This window comes from Condylura cristata, unplaced genomic scaffold (assembly GCF_000260355.1).
Source record: "Condylura cristata isolate star-nosed mole 26May11 unplaced genomic scaffold, ConCri1.0 scaffold00015, whole genome shotgun sequence".
Taxonomy (NCBI): Eukaryota; Metazoa; Chordata; class Mammalia; order Eulipotyphla; family Talpidae; genus Condylura; species Condylura cristata.
This window is the reverse complement of record NW_004567116.1, coordinates 10,816,894-10,840,374: the sequence shown is the minus strand read 5'-3', so window position 1 is coordinate 10,840,374 and position 23,481 is coordinate 10,816,894. Positions and strand designations below refer to the sequence as shown.

The 23,481-nt window shown below is 39.1% G+C and overlaps 1 protein-coding gene across 1 annotated transcript in view; it reads left to right on the top strand.

Annotated features, from left to right (window-relative positions):
- The window catches only part of HSD17B12 (hydroxysteroid (17-beta) dehydrogenase 12), a 130,157-nt gene that overhangs the window by 64,547 nt on the left and 42,129 nt on the right, over nucleotides 1-23,481 (top strand). The window contains exon 4 of the mRNA XM_004682891.2: nucleotides 14,910-15,017. Within this exon, the coding sequence (XP_004682948.1) occupies nucleotides 14,910-15,017 (108 nt within the window). The remainder of the gene's footprint in view (nucleotides 1-14,909; nucleotides 15,018-23,481) is intronic.

Below are 23,481 nucleotides of genomic sequence, written 5' to 3'. Positions count from 1 at the left end.
AAAAAACCGGTTATTTTACCAGAGAAAATGAGTTTGTACAGAAATAATCAGAAGAATTTCAATTTGGGATATATATGCAATGGTGGACAATAGGCAGGTTCAGAAAATGGAGAGACTTAGTGAAGGAGAGGAAGCTTTCTAATTTTAAGTACATGGAGGGAGGGGGGGTGTAAGAACCCCTAATTGTAAGGGGTGGGGTTGACAGCTTCTCATTGGTTGGGCCACAGCACTTCTCACTGGTGTTGTTGCACAGCAGGATAAAGCAGAAACTTCTTGTCTGGAAATATAGGCGCAGGTCACTTCCTGTTGGGACTTGCAAAAGAAAGCAAGTGCCTGCAAATAATGCTGGTGAGTGGTGCAGGAGCGCCCCCTCTGTGGACCTTTTCAACTCCAGTTGTAGTTGAGGTTTCCTTAATTTTCACGACAGCAGTCAGTTGAGGTTGTGAACTATTTCTTTCAGTGTGTTACACAGCCCCTCCCTGCTCATACAGAACATGTACTTATACTTGTATTAGACACTCTTCACTCCTCCCCTGAGGAGATCTGAGTTTGCCATCCATATTTATCATTTATAGTCTTCCCAAGCAGCACATTTAGAGATAAACTGTTTCATTTGCAGGCCATACAGAAAAACATTTTACCACTTGGTATGCTTTATCTTCAATGAAATATATTTCTTCTACTATGGTGTGTTTATACTATATAAAGATTCACTACTTTTGCTTTTGTCTCCTAACAGAGTCATACTTTTCAGTGTTACTGCTAAAAGTGGTGTAAAGTTAGGAGGGAAGAAAGCATAAACTCACATGCACATATTAATGAATGATCACAAAGTTAAGAGTCTCATGCTCTCTCCAATGGGAAAGTCTTCTCTTCGTTGTCAGAAGTCACCACTGTCTTAATTTCTAATGGTATCATTTAACTTTGACTTCTTAATGGATTTTATATACACTGCACAATCCAGTATATATTCTTTTGCTTTTTGGCTACTTCAACCCAGCATTATGTTTAGCAGCTTCCACTATATTTTTACCTGTAGCTATAGTTTTAGTTTCATCCCTTTATGAATAGACCACACTTCATATGTGTTCCATTGTTCATGGACATTTGGATTGTTTCTAGTTTGGGGATATTATCAGTGATGTCAGGTATCATTTGGAGCATGTGTGCATTTCTGTCAGAGTTAAACCTGCAGTTGGGCTCACTTTTGAGATGTACTGGTAGTCCCTGTCATACATAGGCATTTCTTTTTCTTTCAGGGTTGTGGGCATGGGGATACCAAATACATTTTTTAAAAAGTTACATATTTTTACATTGTTGTTCATTCTCCTCTCAAGTGTAATCCCCATAAAGTTCTTAGCACCAAGACACCGGTGAACCATCACCAGAGTTTTTCATTTCTAAATAGTATTCCAAATGGATACCCCATTTTTTTTTTTAATCCAGTCATCTGTCTATGGGAATTTAGGTTGTTTCCGTATCTTAGTTACTCAAATACATTTCTTAAGAGCATATTGCCAATACAGTTGCTGACTAAAAATCAGCATTCAGATCATAATTCTTTCTGTGATCACCTTAAGACCAAAAACAAAGCAAATCAAAAAATAAATCAGCTAATGATATAAAGATCAACTATTTTCATACTTCAACTATTTGTGTGGTTCTTTTATTGTAGATTTTAACCGTAGCATATATATGTGTGCATATATACATACATACATGAATAGGTTTGGTTTTTGAAAACTTAACTTTTACCCTTTTTATTTAGCTACTTAAAAATTTTTCAGCATACGAAGATTTGATGAGTTGTTTTGCCTGGCAGTTTGCCTTCCTCTGGTGTTGTGTCCACTAGTGGGTAATTAGTAGTGAGACTTAAATTTCTAAGATAATGTTAATGATGATGGAGACTAAATAATGCTGCAAATTCGTGCATTAAATGTAAAAGAAACAACTGTAAGATCCTCCCTTCACTCTGTTCCTGTTTTCTCTTTAAAGTTTCTTTAAAATACTGAAGAACAGGTATGTGTATTCATAACTGTTAACATGTATCGTCGTAATTAAATAATGAATTCAATAGATTGGATGTTGTTTTTGGCTTTGCTGTCTTTCCATCAGCCTTTCAAGTGTAGTGCTAAAACATTAATTGAATTTTTTCCTGGCACAACTACAAGATGATTTCTGCAAGAAGGGCTTAATGTTACTTAAATCATCATTTTACATAGCAACATAGCCTCGGGGACTTTTATACAATGCAGCTGCTATGGTAGAGGAAGGAAATCAAGTACAGTTGCACAGATTTCTAGGGATATTAATTATTTGTAAAAGCAAGTAGAATAACTTGTGTACCACCTCATGATCTCACATGGAGAGAAAATAAATCCCTGGAAACGGTTGCTTTTTCTTCAACAGAACAGAGCATCATGGGAATGTGGTCTGTTGGCGATCTTTTTGTGAATGGGTATTCTTTAAGTTGTCAGATTCTTATGAATGGTTTAGGGGAAACAACAAACTTTCAAGTCATTTTGAAGATTAGATTTTTCTCAGAGAATGTTTATGCAGATTTTATAGTTTAAGATATTTTGCAGTTTGTCTTCTTTAAAAGCAGACTTTATCTTAGAGCAGTTTTAGGTTCATAGCGAAATGGAGCAGACGGTATAGACGTTTTCCATGTATGTATATCTTCTTTACTATCAAAATCCTGTCCCAGAGTGGTACATTCGTTACAATTGTGAACTTATGTCAACATCTCCGTTCACACAAAATCCATACTGTGTTGTTAGCTTTTTTATACTCTTGTCAGGAATAAATTTGTGTTAGATTTTTGTTGTTATATACTGCCTACAAAATGTTTGTCTTTGGATTTCTTAACTTACCTTCTTCCCTTGACTTTTAAGAAATGGCATGGCAAGTATATTTCTGCTTTTGCCCTTTTTTTTTTTTAAAAAAAGTTAACATTTTTTTTTTCTCTTCCAAAAATAGATTCTACTGTATGCTGTCTTATACTGGGCATACGCTGAACGGGCTCAGTTTAGATTCTGGGTTAGAAATGTGTAATTACTCATTTGATTGGGCAGGTAATGGAAATAAATCAAGGGGCTAAGGTGAGAAGTGAGACAAGAGGAAGTAGTGAGGTCTGGGGAACTCAAAAACTTTTGCCCTGTGTAAAAGACCTTGATACCAACTAAGAATTATTAAGATTCTTACATGGACCGAAATCCAGGCCTTTTAGAATAATGTTCCACTTTGGAATGGGAAATAAATGACAGCATTGTTGTAATCCAAATTACTCTAATAAATACCAGATCATGATGTTGTGATCTTGAGTTAATTAGGGGACCCTGGAACTATCGTGGGTCTTCCACTGAAAATTTTTGTGACAGGAGACTCCTGATTGTCTATTGTAGGTTGTATAGAGCAGGTATCGTCACATCTGTGAGTTGATAATCTCTGCTCTGTATAGCTGAGAGGTTGTTGTCAGGGCGAAACAAGATAATTGAGAAATTTTGTAATGTCAGGGAAATGTTTAAATTTCAGTTAATTGTTTTCTCTGGGCAAAATGAGAAATGTAACTGCTGTGTAACTGGACAATCTCGAAAATGTCTTCCACATTATCCATTATTGCTTTCCCTTCAGGCAGGATGCTAGAAAGTTACTGAATTTTGTTCATCTTTCTGATCCTAATTGGCTGCCACATTAAGAATCGTTGGAAATTCATTGACATTTACAAACTAATTGAGCTGACTTGGATGTTTGAGAGACTACTGAGGGTTCAGGTCCCTAATCACATGGCAGCTATTGGTAATGGGGCCAGGTGATCTGCTCTCTGTCGTTCCCACGTGGGTTTGGAGTCCTGTGGCCCCGCATGATATTGCATCGCAATCTCCCTGAAGGGCATACTGTTATCTTTGCATGTCTGACATCCTTATCACATGTACCTTACATAGCATGTAAGGTACAGTCACGTAATTGAGGCTGCTAAGGGTATCATCTCACGTGTATTATCTTACTCTTTCTAAAGAAGATGTTTAGAAGCTGCTTCTGTTTCTTTTTGAAAAGAAAACTCTCTCCAAGAAGGGGGCTTTAGTGATTTCCCAGTGAAGTGGGCTGCACTTCTGTAGGTCTTAATTCTTGTTTGCTGGTGCTATTTGATAATGAGGAATAGGAGAAGATCAAAGAGAAAAAAAAATTTTAGCCCCTTGTTTTCATGACACTTTTCATGACAGTGATAGCAGCCGCTGAAACTTATAAAGGAAAAGGGTATACAAGGAGCTGCTCTGAAATGCCAGGTTAGTGACCATCCAGGAGTTGGTTGGGTTTATTTTCTGTCGGATTTGTAAATTGGTTTCCTTAAAACTACCTCTCAAGCGTCATAAAAATTTGATGGAAAATACATATATAGAAACATGGAGTTTGTTAAGGATAGATACATTACGTTTTACGTTTTATATCACATTGTGTGTAACCGCCATTGAAAACATTTCAAACACACCTTATTTTGCACAGGAATAATCGAAAGGAATAACAAAAAATAAGTGAATTTCAGCAATTTGATGTAATCTGATCCATTGATTACCTGTGATATTACAGATTTGCTACATATTAGGATTTGACATAGGCCTTTAAACAGATCATGTACCACACCAGCTTAACAAATTTTAAGTAGGCAGTTTCTTTGCTGGACAAATATTCCTATTTTTAAAGAATTGCTGTTTTACTGCATGTCCCTCTCACCTTGCTTTATGTTTTCCCCATGGCATTTATTAAGAAATTTGACACATCCTACTTTTACCCGTTCCTTCCTGTTGCCCCCCAGAGGATTCTAAGCTCCAAGATCAAAGTGGCATATGGTGGGTCAGAGTGAATATTCTGGGCTGCCCTCCCAGGTCCTGACCCACAGTGGGCACTCAGTAAGTGCTGAATTAAAGAATGAATGTCCAGGGTATGGACTTACAAAGGAAATTTGAAGGCCATATTGTAGCCCCTCATGAGATATCCAGACTTGAATTACTTCACCAACAAAAGGAAATGAACCAAACTCAAAGTGTGCAGGGTATGTTTCCAGATATGCGTATCCTTGAGAGTTTCAGAAGTAAATTTATGAGTTCAATGTGGTTTTCAAAACTGAACATTTTGTTCCTCACAAAAATTTGGATCTAAACACAAGGCTTGCCAGCCTCTCCTGATAAGGAAACAGCATCTGACATCATCAAGAGATAGTGCAGCCAGGAGGGGTGTCGGATGCCTTCCCCATTGCTCTGTGCCTGGGCCCCCATCTGGTCTCTACCAGAGCTCTGACAGGGCAGGCGCTTTCACGTCCTTTTCATCATCTTCATAGCGAGAATCCGTGTTCCTTATGTTCTTGGATCTGTGTGCAGATTAAAGGGGATCATTCACCTAAAGCACTTAGCACAGTGCTTGACCTCTGGCAAACACTCAAGTGTTGTTAGTGTGATTTTCTAAAAGAGCACTTTGAAAAGAGAGGAACAGGTACATGGGAAGCAGGGAGGGCTGGGGGAAGTCCTGTGTGTCCAAGTCAGAAAACTGGGTTCTGTTCGCCTTTTCGTAGTGACAGAAAGCAGAGGCAGAGAACCCTCCCTGGAGGAGGAAGAGTTTCATCGCTCTGTATTACTAGACGAGCCTAGACTTCTGGTCATGTATTGCCCCACTCCAGCGCAGTGAGTCTTGGGTATAGGCCAGAGGTACAGAGGGTGAGAGGAATCACCAGAGACAGTGGGGATAAGAACAAGCAGACTGACTGAAATCTACTGCTGAGGGGAGCAGCAGGTGAGATAGGAGAGATCTGCTGCACCATGTGGGTCACTCTCTAGCGGGTATCCAAACTGGATGTCTGCAATGGCTGGCGATAACTGGATATAGCATATAGCACTAAGACTTTAACCCTTGTACCACCAGGGAGGCTCATAGTAGAGCATATTTAGAGAAAATCTGCTTTTACTTTTTATTTTTTAAGCCTCACTTATGTGCAGTACTAAGCTCACAAAACAACATTGTGTGTATATAATATATGTAGGCATATATCAAACAAGGTCTGGTAGATTACAGCCCAAACATTCGCAGTAGTTATTTCTGGGCGGCAGTTAAACCAAAATGTTTATGCTCTTGGCAGGTCATAGACCTTTTTGTGACTGTGATTGATGAAAAGCTTACCTGCATTAAATAAAAAATGTACATATACAGAATATTCGTGTAGACCGCACTACAATTTTAGGGAGTTCAGGGGTCCTTCTGATAAACGTTGATCCGTCCAGTGTATGTGTGTATTACATTCTAGTATCAGTCTTAGTTCATCTATTTTTAAGTACTTAGGAAGCCCCTTGCCTTCATGATAATTACAATCTAAATAATACGTAATGAGCTGCTGCTGCGGCTGCATGTCTTTGAAGCAGCTGTCAGAGCAAGGAGAGCACTCTGCATCTGTTACCCGGGAACTTGTTAATATCGCTCACACAACCCTCAATTCTTTCAATGCCTGTTATGTCCAAATCTTTTTCTCAAATTCTGAGAAGGCAGTTTCACTGTGTATGAAGTAACACTCATGTATTTTAGGGCCAAAAGTATGATATGATAGCTACATTTTTATATGGTATATACTTTCTTTATAGTATATTGGGTCCCCAGGATAGTCAGTAGTTGAGAGCCTAATTTTAAAGTATTATAGAAGCAAATGGTATTATATATTTGTGTGTTATGATTCATGTTAGTAACAGAAACTCCAATTATAAAATTGTGGGCAAATGTGATCTACTTTTCAATAACTGTTTGGTACATTTTCTGGAAATGCTTCAGGCAAGGTATGGAGTTGCTTATTTATTATTAGTTATTGCATGAAACTCAATAACTAACCAGGAGCTTGTTTGCTTCTACAGCACCCAAATTTATCTAGACTTTATCCACCAAGTGAAGGCCATAAGAAAGCTATTCCTTTTTAAACCAGGGCTTAAATCACAGTATTTTATCAGCCGTTATTATGCACTGTAAATCAAAGACATTTCCGTGTTTAGTAACTGAACCGTCCCAAGCTCTGGAACAGAACCCCACAGTTTCCCTACAGCATCTGTGACTCCTCTACCAAAGCATCTCAGGTGGCGTCTCTCACCTGGCAGCTGATTCCACTGCGGGATGCTAGCCTATGAGTACTTGTATTGTGCCTGCCTGTGATACCGCAAAGGTGAGTTTTAAAGCTTCTGGCCTCTTCTGGGAGCAGCGGGGCCCCAATCACAGTCAGCCAAGTCAGCATCCAGATCTTGGTTGCTAGATGCTGTTTTCTGATAGAGGGTCCAGGACTCTGGGAGAAATGCCTACTTCTAGGGCTGGGCAGGAGAATAGATGAGCCTGAAATATCTCATTGGGCCTGAGAGCAAGAAAGTATTCAGAGATGAATGGGAACAATTTAAATAGGCACAGAAGCCAGCTTGAAAGGGAACTTTTCTCCCACTAACCAAATCTGGACAAACTGAACATTTAAATTAAAATGATAGAAATAAATCACAATCTTTTGACTAAAACAAGGAACTAGGAAGGAGCCCATACTAATAATGATAAATAAATGAATAAACTTTGGTGAGGAGTGGATTATAGGTTGTTTCAAAGTATTTTTTTTCACAAAACACCAACCTAGTTGTTAATTACAAAGATAAAAACTCCAACTTGATAGTGGAGACTGGAGATACCCCCCTGGAGAACTCATTTATTGTCATGTATCAGTCAAAACAAACCCAAACATGCCTTAGAAATGTTACTGTAAAACTGAGGCAAGTGAAGAGGAATGAGGAGGGTAGAGAAAAAATCAGGGAGGAAACACAGTGGGCTGTGGGAGAGGAATGTGGATGGGCAGTGAGCGTGGGTGACAGAGACTGTGATGGTGGGTGTAGTGTGGGCCTGCACCAAAAGAGGGTGGGTCCTTTATTTCTGAATCACATGAGGTGTTATAAACCAGTGTTGCTTCAATAAGAAAAATCATTTGCTTCTAAGAAAAAATAAAATGTTTTTGATTTATAAAAGAAGTTGTCAGTAAGGGGACAAGTTGAAATTTTATATCATAGAAGTTTTGGTGCTTAGCTGCATGAAAGCCTGCTAATTTTTTCTTTTTTTTAATTTTATAACAGTTTATTTTTACATCATTTGGTACTTTTTTTTTCCATCTCAATTGTAATCCCCGCGGGTTTCCCCATCACCAAGTCACCCGTGTGCCATCACCATAATCCCGTGCGCTTCCCTCCCCTCTTTTTTGATCTCATTTCCCATTCCACCCCCACAAAATATCTCTGGTATATGGTTGTTCATTATTTTTGTTATTTTCTCACCTGGTCCATTATACTCCTGCTATGAGTGAAACCATCCGGTATTTTCTTTCTCTTTCTGGCTTATCTCACTAAGCATGATCTTTTCCAGCTCCATCCAAGTTGCTGCAAAAGACATGTGTTTCTCTTTTTTGGTGGCTGAGTAATATTCCATTGTATATATGTACCACATTTTTTTTTTTTAAAGATTTATTTATTTGTTCATACAGAACTGGGGTACAGGCCAGAGGCTCAGGGGCAGCGAGAGTCTTCACCAGAGACAGAGTGGGGAGCAGAACAGGCAGATGGATGAAGTACACTGCTGAGGGGAGCAGCGGGCGGGTCAGGAGAGGTCTGCCTCGCCATGTGTGTACCACATCTTTTTTATCCAGTCATCTACTTTTGGGCATTTGGGCTGCTTCCATGTTTTTCCAATTGTAAATAAAGCAGCAATAAACATGGGGGTGCAGGTATCTTTTTCAATCAGTGTTTTTATGTCTTTTGGGTAAATACCTAGGAGTGGGATTGCTGGGTGGTAGGGAAGCTCCATGTTTCAGCCTGCTAATTCTTTTATCCAGCATTTTGTAACTTCATACAGTGGTCATGGGAAGAAATTGGTTCCTGGGTTCTGTAGATCTTACAAATGTTGGCATAGTATCCAAAAGTTCATTATTACCAGTATCACCCTCAGACAAATCAAAAAATTCTTTTCTCTCAGCTTCATGTATTAGATAGAATTCTGATTTTCACTTAAAAGCTAAAATTTTATCATGGATAACAAATACTGTTACTTGTTTTTCTTTTATAAAGATTTATTTTATTTATATATGCATACAAGAATGGGGTGTAGGCCATAGGTGCCAGGTGTGTGTGTGTGAGAGGATTCACCAGAGACAGAATGGGGAGCAGAACAGGCAGATTGACTGAAACACAATGCTGAGGGGAACAGTGGGCAAGAAAGGAGAGGTCTGCTGTGCCATGTGGTCACCACCCTGGCCAGGGATCGAACTCGTGCTGAAGCAGCTGCAGCTAGCTGTATAGTTTTGTGCTTTAACATGTTGTGCCACCGGGCTGGGCCCTATCAAGGGATAGCTTAATGAAACTGATGTTTTTCTTTTTTACTGCAAGTAGCTGAGAAGTACAGTGACTTAATACAGTTAGGCGCTGTTGTTCAATTCATGTCAGGATTCAAGCAGTTTTACTCTCCACTGCTTTAGTGCCATCCGTGTAAATGTGGACACACTGAAAAAGGCAAATAATGTCTTAGCTTTTGAACTTTGGGGACCTTCCTGGTCAGGACCATACTTAGGAGAACCACTACACTGAAGTGTGTGTGTGTCTCCGTGTGTGTTGGGGAGCAGGTGGTGAGTTTCTTGTTGGCCATTGAATCTCACGTGGTTCAGGGGAAGAAAGTGACTTGTACAATATTTATAACTTTTCCTTGCTTAAGATTATTTCAAAAATTGAAAAAATATATAAATGATGGCCTTTCTGACTTTGAAAATGGAAGTTTTTGAGAATCATCCTTGGCAAATTTCAACAATATACCTATGTTCTCTTGTACAGATTAAATGACATGTAATTTAGTCAAGTGCTTGGCTTTTAACCTATTCTTAATAATGGGTAGTAATTATTACTCCTATTTGTTAGGTAGACTATTAACTATACCCATATACATTTCACATAGAACCTCTAAGTTTGTTTGTTTGTTTGTTTTTTAGCATATCCTAGAGTTGGGATGATTTTTATCAGGTTTTTATCCCTTGTTCAAAGCACAAGAGACTGTATCAACCACATATGTTGTTATTTTGGTTAATATGTGGAAAGTATGCTTTGTTAACAATTTAAATGAAGTTTTTTTTTGGTGTATGGAACAGAAAGATGGTTCTACTCCTAGCAAAATGTTGTTGAACTATATTGGTCTTAAAAGTGTTAATTGCTTAAAGTAAATATGCATTTCAATAGCTGAAATGTTAACTTTTATGATAATTTTCAAGAGATACTTTTTTGTTGTTGTTGTTTAAAGAAATAAAAACAACTGTTAAGTTTTTCTTTTGCAAAGTGAGCAGCCCAAATCTTGAAGGACTCCCTTCGCCCCGAGATTTCGCAAAACCAACGGACTCTCATAAGAACAAAGTGATAGGCTAAAATAAAGAGGTTACTTAAAAAAAATATAATAAAATTACTTCAGTCAGCACTTTTTAGAAGTAGACTACTGTGTGATATTTGACTTCTAATTAATTTTAACCATCTTTTCCATTGCAAGAAGGGAGGAATATTATGGAGGGCTGCAAAAAGTCTCTTTTGCTTTCTATCTTGACTTTTAGCTCATGGTTATCCTGCATGGAAAATTGGTCAAGCCTGGCCTAAATCTCATTGCTAGTAATTTCATTTTTCAAGTCAGGCTCCCTCAAGAAAGAAAGAAGAAAAATAACAGCAACTCTTTTTACTAAGAAGTAACAGAGATACGTATGATTAAAAAATAGTTCTGAGACATACTCATTGTTTCCTATGTAAAACTATGAAGACTGTTTTAGCTTTGATACCATCATGTATAGGCCAGATTTCTAAAGCAAATGGATAAAAGCATTGTGCCCGGCCCTCCCTGTTGGCGCAGCGGGTTAAAGCACAGCACTGAGAATCTAAAGCCCCTTCCGCATGAGTTCGATTCCCGCCTGCCCCGGAGGTGACCACAGGGTGTGGCAGACCTCTCCTGACCCGCCCGCTGCTCCCCTCAGCAGTGTACTTTGTCGATCTGCCTGATCTGTTCCCCACTGTCTCTGGTGAAGCCTCTCACCGCCCCTGAGCCTCTGGCCTGTACCCCAGTTCTGTGTGCACAAATAAATCTTTAAAAAAAAAAACCATTGTGCCCTCTCCCCTAAAGCCGTGTGTCTAATTGGCTTTAAAATTCCTCAGACTTTTAACTCCAAAGCCTTGCACCCTGCCTGCCTCCCATCTCCACACTGCTGTCCTTCGGGCTTCATCTCTCTTGGATTAATGCAGCAGATGCTGTGTTCTTTCCCTGCCGCCCATCACTTTTTTTTTTTTTTTTATAACAGGCTGTACATCCTCTTCTCCACCACTAGTATTTCCTTCTAAAAAACAAGTGTGATCATGCCACTTCCCAGTTGAATAGGCTTCTGCTAAGTACTCCTGACACAGAGGCTGAAAGGTGAGCTCCAGAGGGCAACTTTCAGCTGTGAGCCCTGAACTTTTGCCCCGACTCCATGCTTACCTGGGCCTGCACCAAGGCCATTTGGAAATGTAATAATTTTATAATCAAGGGGCTCGCTCACATTCTTAATTTCACACTGGGCACTGCAAATTCCATTGCCAGTTCTGCTTGTTATCATATTACCACCCCCACCAAAATTTTTTCTACCTCTCCATGTACACCACACACTCCATCCTTAGGGAGTCTTACAGAATACTCCACATTCTTCTCTTGCTTATTCTCTCCCTTTCTCTGTGTGCTAGAGTCCTACTCAGAGACTCAGCGCATATATTACCTGTTTAACATCCCACTCAGCGAGAGTGAGTTGCTTTCCTCTGCATGCTTGATTCGTGTTCATTAGAGCCTAATAGTGGGTTCACAGTGTAGCTTCTTCACCAAAATATAATCTGCATAAATGTATCTGCCATCATCCTCAGGGCAAAGTCTGACATATAGGTACTACTCAGCATGCACTTGGGCATACTCATTCTAATCGTGTTTACTGAACTCTTATAGTAGACCAGGGCTGGGCTGTGAGGGTGGAGCAGGAAAGACAAAAAGCAGACAGAGGCTCTGCCCTCAGAGAGCTGGCACTTTAGCAAGTGAGATGCTTTGTCTGCAAATAATTATATCCCGAAAAAATAACTTCAGCATTTACTTTAAGATGGGAAGTCTTCTGCCTGATTGGCAGAAATAGTGGTGTTGGAATATTATAAACAGTGAATACCGGAGGGTCTTGCATAGCACAGCTGTCCTTGATTTATTTTGTGATATTCAGGGGAAGGGTGAATGTTAGCAGGATTCTAGGTTTCTTTCATTAAATCTGAGATTCCATTGATCATGAGGCAATGATGTGCCTTAAAAGAATGAAGAAAGAAAAACAAATTCCAGCAGGCCATTCATCGTGAAGCATTCTGACTTCAAAGAGAAAAAGGGAATAAAAATGTGCATCCTGGGGGGAAAATGGGCATCTTGGAATAGATACAACATAGTAGTTCAAAGGTTAACTGCAATTGAGTCAGGGAAATACTTGGACACTAAAGACATGATTAAAATTAATATATCATGATCGATTCACAGATGATTCTGTCATAAATAATTCACTTTTAAAAGTCGAGTTAGATGTGTTTGTTCAACTAGAAAAGAGATGTGCGGCTGACACCAAGAAAGTTAATCACACAGAAATACCTACCGAAGTCTCACTGTTCAGGAAACGTGACCTGTGTAATGCACTCATCTTTGTAGACATTGGTAGATAAAACATTTGTGTTTTACACAAATACATTCATGCATGCAATGACGTGTGCATCTCACAAGAGCTCTATCAGGTGGTTTACAACCAAAGAAGTGGAATTCCTGAAGGTTGAAAAGGCTTGAGTGTAGGCCCTCAGCCATCGAGAGAGTCAGGGCTTCTAACTGCACCCCATGCTTTTTGGAACAGACTGTCTTAGCTTGCTTTGCCATAGCAAGTTAGCTTGCGTAGGCTGGGCAGTTCAAGTAGACATTTATTTCTCACAGGCTTCTGGGAAGTCCAAGGTCAGGGTCAGGGTCCTAGTAGATTTACTTCCTGATGAGGACCCAGTGTCTGGTGTGAGGTTGGAGGTACTAGAGTGAGATTCCAGGTACAAGTTCAAACTCTTATTATGCTGAGAAACTTTCACCAGCAACCATTTTGTTTATTCTAATGTGAATACAAGAGCTTCCTCAAAGGTACTTAATGAAATAATGTTCTTCCTGAAAGGATCACTGAATTTTCTTTAGCAGCATATCTGTATAGGAGTCTACACTATAAGTACATTTACCAACTCTTGTGAAATTTAAAGAGCAAATTTGATTGTGAAGTGCTTTTATTACTAAGGAAATTTTTCTAAATGTCACTATATAGTGTGACTGTGGAAACAGACTTTGCATTTCTCAAAATAAGTAGATAAACTAATCTTAACCCTGGGTAAAGTTTTACATTTAATAAAAGGTATCCTTCCATTTTTTGCTTTGGGGCCTTTTTTCTTGTGAATTGATGAATTGAATAACAGCGGCATTCTTCACTTGTGGTAGATTCTGTGAATCATTTATACTGCTGTTGTGAACTGGAATGTCTGTATTTGGCTCTCATGACGTGAATACATAGCATGACTCATTTATATTGAATAGTAAGTATACCATTAACACCAGTTAAGGAATCTCCTAGGTCACTTATTTTCTCCAATTTATTCATAGATTTCTACTTAGGGTCAGTAGTTTTCATTGAGTATAACCATGAATCAGAGCTCTCATGAACTAGCTCTTTAGTTTGAGACATAAATCCTTTTAGATCAAGCATGGAAACCTATGAGGACTAATGGTCTCTGATGAACTGGCTTTGGCTTTGACTGAAGAAAATTTTATCTTTGGAAGCTGGATTTTAAATGAATTCTTTTGCATTCTCATCAATTGCCAGAGAAGTAGCATACCTCACCTGCTGACCTTGACTAAGTCATGTGAGAATGGGGTTACTTGAGGGGCAAAAAGGGAGACTAACCTATGTGGGGTGCCTCCTGTAAGCCGGTAGCTATCACTTGAGCCTCACATAAATTGGGTAATATTACCGTCATTTTCACAAGAGGGGTCTCTGGCTCAAAGAAGATATGTGACTTGCTCAAATTCATTTAGCAAGTAATTGCGGAAATGAAATTGGCACCTACGTCTTTGTGACCTCAGAATCCATGCTGTCTTCTCAAAGGTGCTCACGGGGAAGCCAGAAGTAAACACTATACTTTACCTCAGATGAATTTTGTTTCTACAGAGACTCATTTCAGAATCTGTTATTTCCAATAGCTCTGTTTGGAACTTAATAGCCCTGTGTGAAGAACACCCAGGTCTTGTATCACATTGTAGCTTTATTACTGTGAATTTTGGTACAGTAAAAAATTACTGTAAATTTTTTAATCTGGTGCCTATTCACTTAAACAATTTTAAATTCTAATACGGTTATATTCATTTTCTTTTTATTACATGAACTTTGTTTTAATTTATCAGGCCTTAAAATACTTGACAACTTAAAGACATCTCCCAGAACTTATGAAATAGCAGTTTGCAAATAGGATCACAAACCAGTGATATTTAAAGACTATATAACATTATTATATGACTCATGTGTTACTAATTATTGATGTATAAAAGGAGAACTGGTCAAGGAGCATTCGACATCGGCTTTGTGACAACATTAGAAGTTTTATTGCAGAACTGTTATGTAAACTCGCATTTCCTGGGTGGTCTCAGGATTGCTTCAAATTATCCTGGTCTAAATTTTCTTTCAAGTTAAAAAACAGTATAAAAGGATAATGTTATCAAAGGCTCTCATTTTAATTGCCATGTATTAATTTTCCTTCTCTCCATTTGTGTTTTTTTTCTTCTAGGAGAAAAATTCAAGGTGGACACAAAGACCATTGCAGTTGACTTTACCTCAGAAGATATTTATGATAAAATTAAAACAAGCTTGGCAGGCCTTCAGATCGGTGTTTTAGGTTTGTACCATTGCCATATATATGGATTTTTCTTGCATTTATGGTTTGATGTTTCACTATGACTGAACATTTTCTTTTAGCATATTAGCAGTTCAGTTGATAAAGGGACCAAAGAGAAGGAATTGTCTTGTTAATAACGATTGACATTAATGGCATTGAGCTATAGACATTTGATTCTTTTTGTTTTTCATTATGTATCTATCAATGACTATTCTACACTTCTAATTGTTTTCCCTGCTTGATTTATTTTCAATCTCTTAGTCTCTCCATATTTAGATAGAGGTATATCGTAATATTCCTTTGCAATGGTGACAATAACCCCTTTTAACAGTTGAGAGAATATAGGCTTAGGATAGGTTCTCTAGGTTCTTGTTCACTATCACTGCTCAAGCCTTTTTTGGGGACATTTCTCACCATGAAATTTTGATACCACAAGTACACAGTTTATGTACTCGTATGCATATCTGTGCCTTACAGATAAAAGAGTGAAATGTTTCCTGTCCTTTCTTTAGACAACACCCCTCTTCTTTAGAGTGTAAAGAAGTGGTCTTATTTAACTTCTAAATAAGACAATTAGAATCAATTAAACATGTAAAACCCCACACATTTCTGATGGAATATTTACTGACACACACACGTTTCTTTTGGACATTTAATTGGTTATACTAAAATAAAAAATAAAAGGAAAAGTCAAATGAAAGTAGGCACAGCTCACATTCGCAGGCCCTCATACAGCACTTCCCATGCACCATCTTTCCGAGTGGCTGCACATATGGATTTCTCTCTACTTGCCACAGCTGTCTTCCTCAGTCATTAACTGCACCATTATTGTTGACAGCTTTTAGCATTTTTTACATTTATTGCAGAATAATTTTAATTTGTCCAGATTGTTTGAAGGAACTTTAGATGTCATATTTATTATATATAAACATGTGTAATAAGTATACATATATTATGTGTATGTATATTATGAATCTGTAGTCCCACCCACTTCTTTCTTCCTTTTCCCCTTGGCTCCCCTTTGAGTTCCCTCGTACCCCCACTTCTGTCAGGAAAGGGGGAAAAGTCTTATCTATTCTCCATCTTCCTCTGCTTACTGTTTTGTTTTTTTTTTTTAAATTTATTTGTGCATACAGAACTGGGGTACAGGCCAGAGGTATAGGAGTGGTGAGAGGCTTCACCAGAGAGAACAGGGAGCAGAACAGGCAGAGTGAGGAAGTCCACTGCTGAAGAGAGCAGCGAGCAGGTCAGGAGAGGTCTGCTGCGCCATGTGGGTCACCTCTGGTGCCGGGTATCGAACTCGCACTGAAGCAGCTGCGGCCAGCTTGCAGTGCTGCGTCCTAACCTGTTGTGCCACCAGGGAGGTCCCTCCTTTACTTACTATTAATTTCATCTCTAAAATTCCCTGTACCAAACGTATAGATTGATATAGATCCAGCAATCTTACATTAAATCATAGGAAGGAATTTTTATCTACCTAGTTATTAATGAAACCAGTAATGATAAAAAGGAAAAGAAATCACCAAGGAACACTTCATTTGAGTTGTGTTAACCACCAAAGTATATTCCGTACTCAATAAAGAAAATTAATATTTTCAGAATTACAAAGGAAAATGCTAAACCCCGTTGGCCTGAAAGACACATTAAGGTTTCAGTAAGATGACTGGAAAGAAAATGGCCATGAATTGTGTGAATTTATACTGAAAGGTCACCATAACTTGATAAGATTATAAATGCTTAAAGTTGAGAAGTTGGACACTTAACTCCTGTTATGTAAAGTGGGTAAAGCATCTGCTGTCTTCTTTCAGGCAAATGCCAAGAAACACAATCTTAAGAAAGCTTAGAAATTTTCAACTATTTAGAGAAAATGGCATCAGTACTCCTGTGAATAAGCAAACAATTGGTTCACAAAATTAAGTGGCTGTAGTGCTTACTTGACTCTTCAAGACTCCCCTTGCATGCTTCAGATTGGCTGGGAGGACTTCGTACAGTTTATCACAGGGTGTGTAATTTTCCAACGCCAAAGGAGTAGCCTTGGATTTGAATTATGCCACTCACAATAATTTTTGTCCATTACCACTACTGTGATGTTTTTAACTTTTAAAAAGTGACTTCCTTCATTGCAGATTTAAAAGTAGAAAAAAACCTCTTGGAAAAAAAAAAGTTAATTTCTGATTCATTCACTTAAAAACAAAAAATCAATCATAGCTTTATTTGAACTTTTTTTTTTTTAAAGATTTATTTATTTGTGCATACAGAACTGGGGTACAGGCCAGAGGCTGAGGGGCGGTGAGAGGCTTCACCAGAGACAGAGCGGGGAGCAGAACAGGCAGATCGACGAAGTACACTGCTGAGGGGAGCAGCGGGCTGGTTAGGAGAGGTCTGCCACGCCATGTGGTCACCTCCGGGGCGGGCGGGGATCGAACTCATGCGGAAGTGGCTTTTAGCTTCTCAGTGCTGCGCTTTAACCCGCTGCGCCACCAGGGAGGGCCTATTTGAACTTTTGATGCATCCTAGACCAAGAGTTTACCCATGTCAAATGCTATCAAGGTCTTTTCCATTCATCACGTCATGGTTCGTTTAAGTTGTAGGATCAGGATAATCATTTGGCACAGGGTGACGTGTGGTGCCATGTTGGCCTTGTCTATTCAGGACTATTTGTTAACCACTGAGTTTCTTCTATCTGTACACCACATCTACAGTTGAATGGATGCATCATTTTAATACCTATGAATAGATAATAAATGTCAGTTGATTGCACAATCTGGAGTAGACTTTCTTATTTTCTTTTCCTGTGCCCTTTATCAGTGAATACTTGCTCCATTAATGTACTTGGTGGGTTATTTTTTTATCCTCTCTTCTCCTCAATTGAATGTAAAAATGTCTTTTTGGTATTTTGCCCAAGCAACCTTAATGGAAAATGCCTGGGAAGTATTTGTGTTCTACTGAAACCTAGTTATTTCCTAGAATGTTTCGGAAGGAGAATAGTCAATTTTGGGAATATTTATCTTGAAAGTTAGTTTGGCCAATAAAATGAGTTCTCATGATCAATCTCTCTAGTTCTGTTTGTTTTCAGTTTCTTAATAAAAGAACCAAGAATATTAGTCATTCGTTGGGGAAAGTGTTAGTTAGCTTCCAAATGACAAATTAGCTTCTAGATAATGGGATCTAGAGATGGGCCATTCCTTATAGTTCAGCCCCCTCCAATCTCCCCTCCACCCCCTTATCAGAAGAGGAGGAAATGGATGCAGATCTAGGAGAGGTAGAAATGCATCTACAGGAAGGGTGTTGAGGAAATTTTTCTAGGATCAAAGAAGAGGAAAGTTTCCTTTTCTCTAAGGAAAGCTTGAGCATTGTAGTAGGGCTTGTAGCTTTCCAGTCCTAACTGAGTAAGAAAATTATAAGTAGAAGAATCTGCTTGGTTCAGAAAGTTTAGAAACCTATAAAGCTACAGAATATATTGCTATTCTCAAGAACATTATTAATTAAAATTAGTTTTAAGTTGCCCTCTTTTGAAATTAAATTGCTCTGAAAGAGCCAATAATACCTGTCATTTATTGACATCTTCTTGGGATTAGGGCTTGCAGTTTACTACCTGTATATGTTCTTGTTGAATCTGTTGCCTTTAACATGGCTGTTTTAATTAGTGAAAAACATGAAAGGAGAAAAGATTAAAGAGTAAACACTAGTGGCAGGTTGTCACTGGGCTCTGAACAAGGCTTCTGTGGCCCTTTTTGTGGAGTCTGGACCTTGCCTCCCCCTCCTTGGGCATCATTAGTGTGTTCACCACTGGGGACTCCACATGCTTCATTCAGTGGATGGAGTGTTTGCTCAGGTTTCATTCTGTAGGCATAATTAATTGAATCATTTGCCATGTGATGGAACTCAATTTCCAGGCGCCCTTTCAGCACCAGAGGTAGGGCTAGGTCAAAGTGCCAACCTTCCAGTCTGTTAGCCTTACTGATGACCAACACCATCATGCTGACCTATCTGGTTAGCATAAATATGGGTGAGATTGAGGTGCCCGTTTTGAATGACAGACACTCCAGTCACCGTGGAAATTCCAAGGACTAGAATCCCCACTCCTGGAACCTGGAACCAAGGCCAGTATTACTTTACTATACATAACCTTTTCTGTTTGTTGATTGATTCATTTACTAACCACATACTAATTCATTCAATCAGTAAAAATCCAGAGAGACAGCAGTAAATAAAACTTACATTGTAGCTGTTTTCTCAGAAGATAGTATGAAGTCAGGGTCCCTGAAGGGTTTAGATAGTCTTTACTCTGTCAGCCCAGAGGTCTCTTGTCACCTCAGTATGGGAACTAGAGGCCAGTCAAGGCCCTGTAAGCCTTAGGAGGTCTATCACCTTTATTTAAAGAATGCAGGTTGTTAGGGGTTGAGACCAGCAGAGCGCAGAGGGCTTGGAACAGTTTATGCCCTTGCCAAAATTTTTCCTCCGTTCCTAATCTAGAAGAGATCACCATGTCCACTGTTTCTTCCCTTCTGTTAATCAAAGAAGCAAACACTGCTCTCCCTCGTTCAATCTAGAAGAATGTTATTGGAGGTCTCATCCAGTTGTAGGTTGATCAGTGAATGTGTTCTCTCTTAAGTCTCACTTTTATTCTCAGAACCTCCTCATCTGTCTTATGAAGTCTCCCCCTCCCTGTCCTGAACACCTCACACTCCAAAAAAATATGCGAGAAAAATATGCCCAGTCCGCTTCATTATTCTTAAGAATTTTTAGTGAATACAGTAAATGCCCCATACATGTGTTATTTGATTGATTTGCTTTTCTTTGCTGAATTCTCTGATGTTGTTTTGATTCATTGTCCTGCACGAGAACAACCCAGAGAGGTGGGGGATGATTTCTCTTGAGCCTCGATAATAGCCATTGAACGAGTAGTTGGGAGTGTGGTGTTCGTAATGAAAGGGGTGTTACTGAGAAAGTTAAGGTGTCAGTGATGAACCCTGGGAAAGCAATATTTAACTGAAAGCTGATTAACCCTGAGAGAAAAGATGTGGAAAAGGTTTCCAGGTAAAAGAAACAGAATGTGAATGTACTCCCGAAGTTGTTGGACCTGACAGATGATGTGTGACAGAAGATGTAGAGCATGGAGTACAAAGGAGTAGTGACCAAGGTGTAGAGATTAAACAGGCTACGTCATGAAGGGCCTGGAACACCAGGTTCACAAATTGGAACTTTATAGAAGGGTGATGTAGAGTTTTAGAACAGTGAACTGACATCATATTAGAGCTTTAGAGGACAAAGACTTGGTCCAAGAAGACTGGTCAGGCTGCTTCAGCAGTGAGGCATGAGATGATGGCGCTTTATGTCAGGTGTCAGCAATGGCCTGGATAGAAATGGTTGACTGGAGAGATGTTTAGGAAATAAAAACAGGGTCGATTGCTGAGGAAGATCCTCATCAGATCTTGCCTGATAAGAGTGAAGAATAACTGGAGTAGCTTGATTTCTCTAAATCATTATGGCCACCATTTGTTAAGCATTTTTAGCCACTGAGCAATTCCTCACTTAATCCTCAACAGGCTTATGAAACAGATATTATTATGCCCATTTTACAGATAAGAAATAGACTTCTAGAAGTTTGCTTCCAGGGTCAAAACTTCTAGGTTTTGACTCGAGCAGCCTGGTCTTACTTCTTTAAGGCAGGAACCTCTGGGGGAAGAGGAATTCTGAGGAAAGAAATGACTTGACTTTGGATGTTAAACTTGAGAGAGTTGGAAGAAACCCAGTTGGAAATTCAAGTACATAGCCCTTTGTGTTGAATGAGGCAGAAGCCTGGAGAAGCCAGTTGTGCACGCAGACAAGGCGCTCGGATGTTTTATACTACAAGTCTCATCAGGAACATTATCAAACTAACTATAGTGCCTTATAGTTTCATTAGATGTGTTGAATGAGATTGGGTTTCTAAAGTGAAAATAAGAGAATTCGAGTGCATTTCCTTTTACTCAAAAACCACTAAATGGTATTAATTAAAGCAGAACCTTTAACTTAAAACTGGATAATTAGCTGTGATTCAGAAATGTAAATAGAACTGTAATTCATGAAATTGATAAATGTTCCTCTTGTTGGCTAAAATTTCACTAAACCACATTTCATCCTTCTTTCCTCAGCCTCTTCCAAGTTTCTGTATGGCAAATCTTACCTCATTTTATAATGACGATCACATAGCGATTTGTAATTAAACAGTGGAAACGAAATGTTCTGTTGTGTTGCTTCTGACTCAATCTTAATTTTTCAATTTCTGATGAAAGCCACTGCAAATTTAAAGCCTCGTAAACTCTCTTTTATTTAGAAATTGCTACTCGCAAGTGTATGAAAACTGTAAAGTTTGCAAAATGTTTTACATGGTGTTCCAAATATCATCTGTCAGAGGATGAACATGTGCTAGCTACAGCAATATGTTAAATAAGGCAAAAAAGGAATTTTCTTTGCCTCATTTTCCAAACTCTGTAGGCTATAAATCTAGATCTATTGAGTGAAATAAAGAGGATACAGCAGTAATTCAGATCAGTTTAATCAGCATAAATAATGATGCTTGTTAACTGTTGCCCAGAGCTCTCTTTCAGAAGGATCATTGAACTTTGACACTGATCGTACATAAGAAAAGCAGACACCTGGCCTTTTTCGTTGGCTCAGGGGTTAAGTCTCAGGACTGTCAAGCTTTAGCCAGACACTGCAACATGAGATCGATCCCTGGCCAGAAGCTGACCCACATCGCCTGGCAGACCTCACCTGTCTCGCCCGCTGCTCCCCTCAGCAGTGTATTTCAGTTGATCCGCCTGTTCTGCTCTTCTCTCTGTCTCTCGTGAATCCTCGTAACCTCCTCTCTTGTCTGCTCTGCAGGTCTTCTACACAAAAATAAATTTAAAAATAAATCTTGAAAAAGAAAAAGAAAAGCAGAGCACCCAGAATAGCATTAGGTTCAAAGTTGGACCTGCACACATACTTGCTGAATAAATGATCACACAACAATACAGTTCTCCCTCCTTTGCTTATTAACATGCTGCATGTTCTTGATACTGGGTTACAGATGTTACATATGCTATTTCATTTAATGCTTAAATTATCTCTATTTTAGATATAAGGACAGTGAGGAAACTGAGGCTATCAGGGTAGAGTCACCTGCCTCTTGTTGGAGCTGGTGGTTGTAGAGCCAGAACTGAAACCCAGGACAGAAGTTTCAAAAGCTCAGGATAAGAGGGGATTCCCCCTTCTGACTGAAATCTACACTTAAAAATTCAGCTTATATATTGGCCCTCCCTGGTGGCGCAGCGGGTTAAAGTGCAGCAAGCACTAAGAAGTAAAAGCCACTTCTGCATGAGTTTGATCCCCGCCTGCCCCGAGGTGACCCACGTGGCACGGCAGACCTCTCCTGATTTGCTCCCCTCAGCAGTGTACTTCCTCGATCTGCCTGTTCTGCTCCCCACTCTGTCTTTGGTGAATCCTCTCACTGTCCCTGCATCTCTGGTCTGTACCCCACTTCTGTATGCACAAATAAATAAATCTGAATAAAAAAGTTTGGTTTATTTTGAAACATGAGGTGTCACATTTTTCCTAAAGTATTGTTACGAACTCTTAACAGGCTTTCCATTTTCTAGTCTTTTGAGTGCTAGACCTGGATTAATGCAGATGGCTATAAATGTGACTCTATGTAAACTTAACCTTTACTACTTTGTTATGATGAGAAGGAAACCGAATACACAGCATTATTTGACATATCCTGGAAAGCCCAACCTCTGCTATGCATTTTGAAACCTCCTTAAGTTCTTATCTCTGACTGATACAGAAAAGCATCAGGTTGCAGGTAATCAATATGTAGTTACCCATATCTGTTATTCTGTTTATTCATATGGATTTTTATTTTCTAGTTATTTATTGTTGTTTGCTCCTCCCTCATGCCGTACCCAGAAACGAAAAATCTAATTTTCTAATGACATCATGATCATAGCAGCTGGTTTTGATAAAGGACTTAGTCCAGTAAGGTCAGAAGTAGCAGCAAATGAATTTAGGAGAAAGAAATCTTGTGTGTGTGTGTATTTTAAGTACACACCATGGAAATGGTGTTTAAACAGTGATAGTATAGGATTTACAATATTTACATGACATTCAGAGTTACTCTGGTTTTTCTGAGTCTTTAAAACACAACACTTACTGGTATTGGTGTTTTTGAAAGTTCAGGCTGGGGGGCCTGGAAAACAGTGGAATGCATTCTTCTCTCCAAGGGTCCCCCCCCCCCATTGGGTCTGCTCCTCTGCCTGCCACTACCTCTCTTCTCTCACCTTGACCTTGTGCCTTGTTCTTGTTCCCTCTCTACTTTTTTTTCTTTTTAACTCAACTCTTTGTCCTTTTTTTTTAAAAAAAGATTTATTTATTCATACAGAACTGGGGTACAGGCCAGAGATGTGGAGGGTGAGAGGATTCACCAGAGACAGAGCGG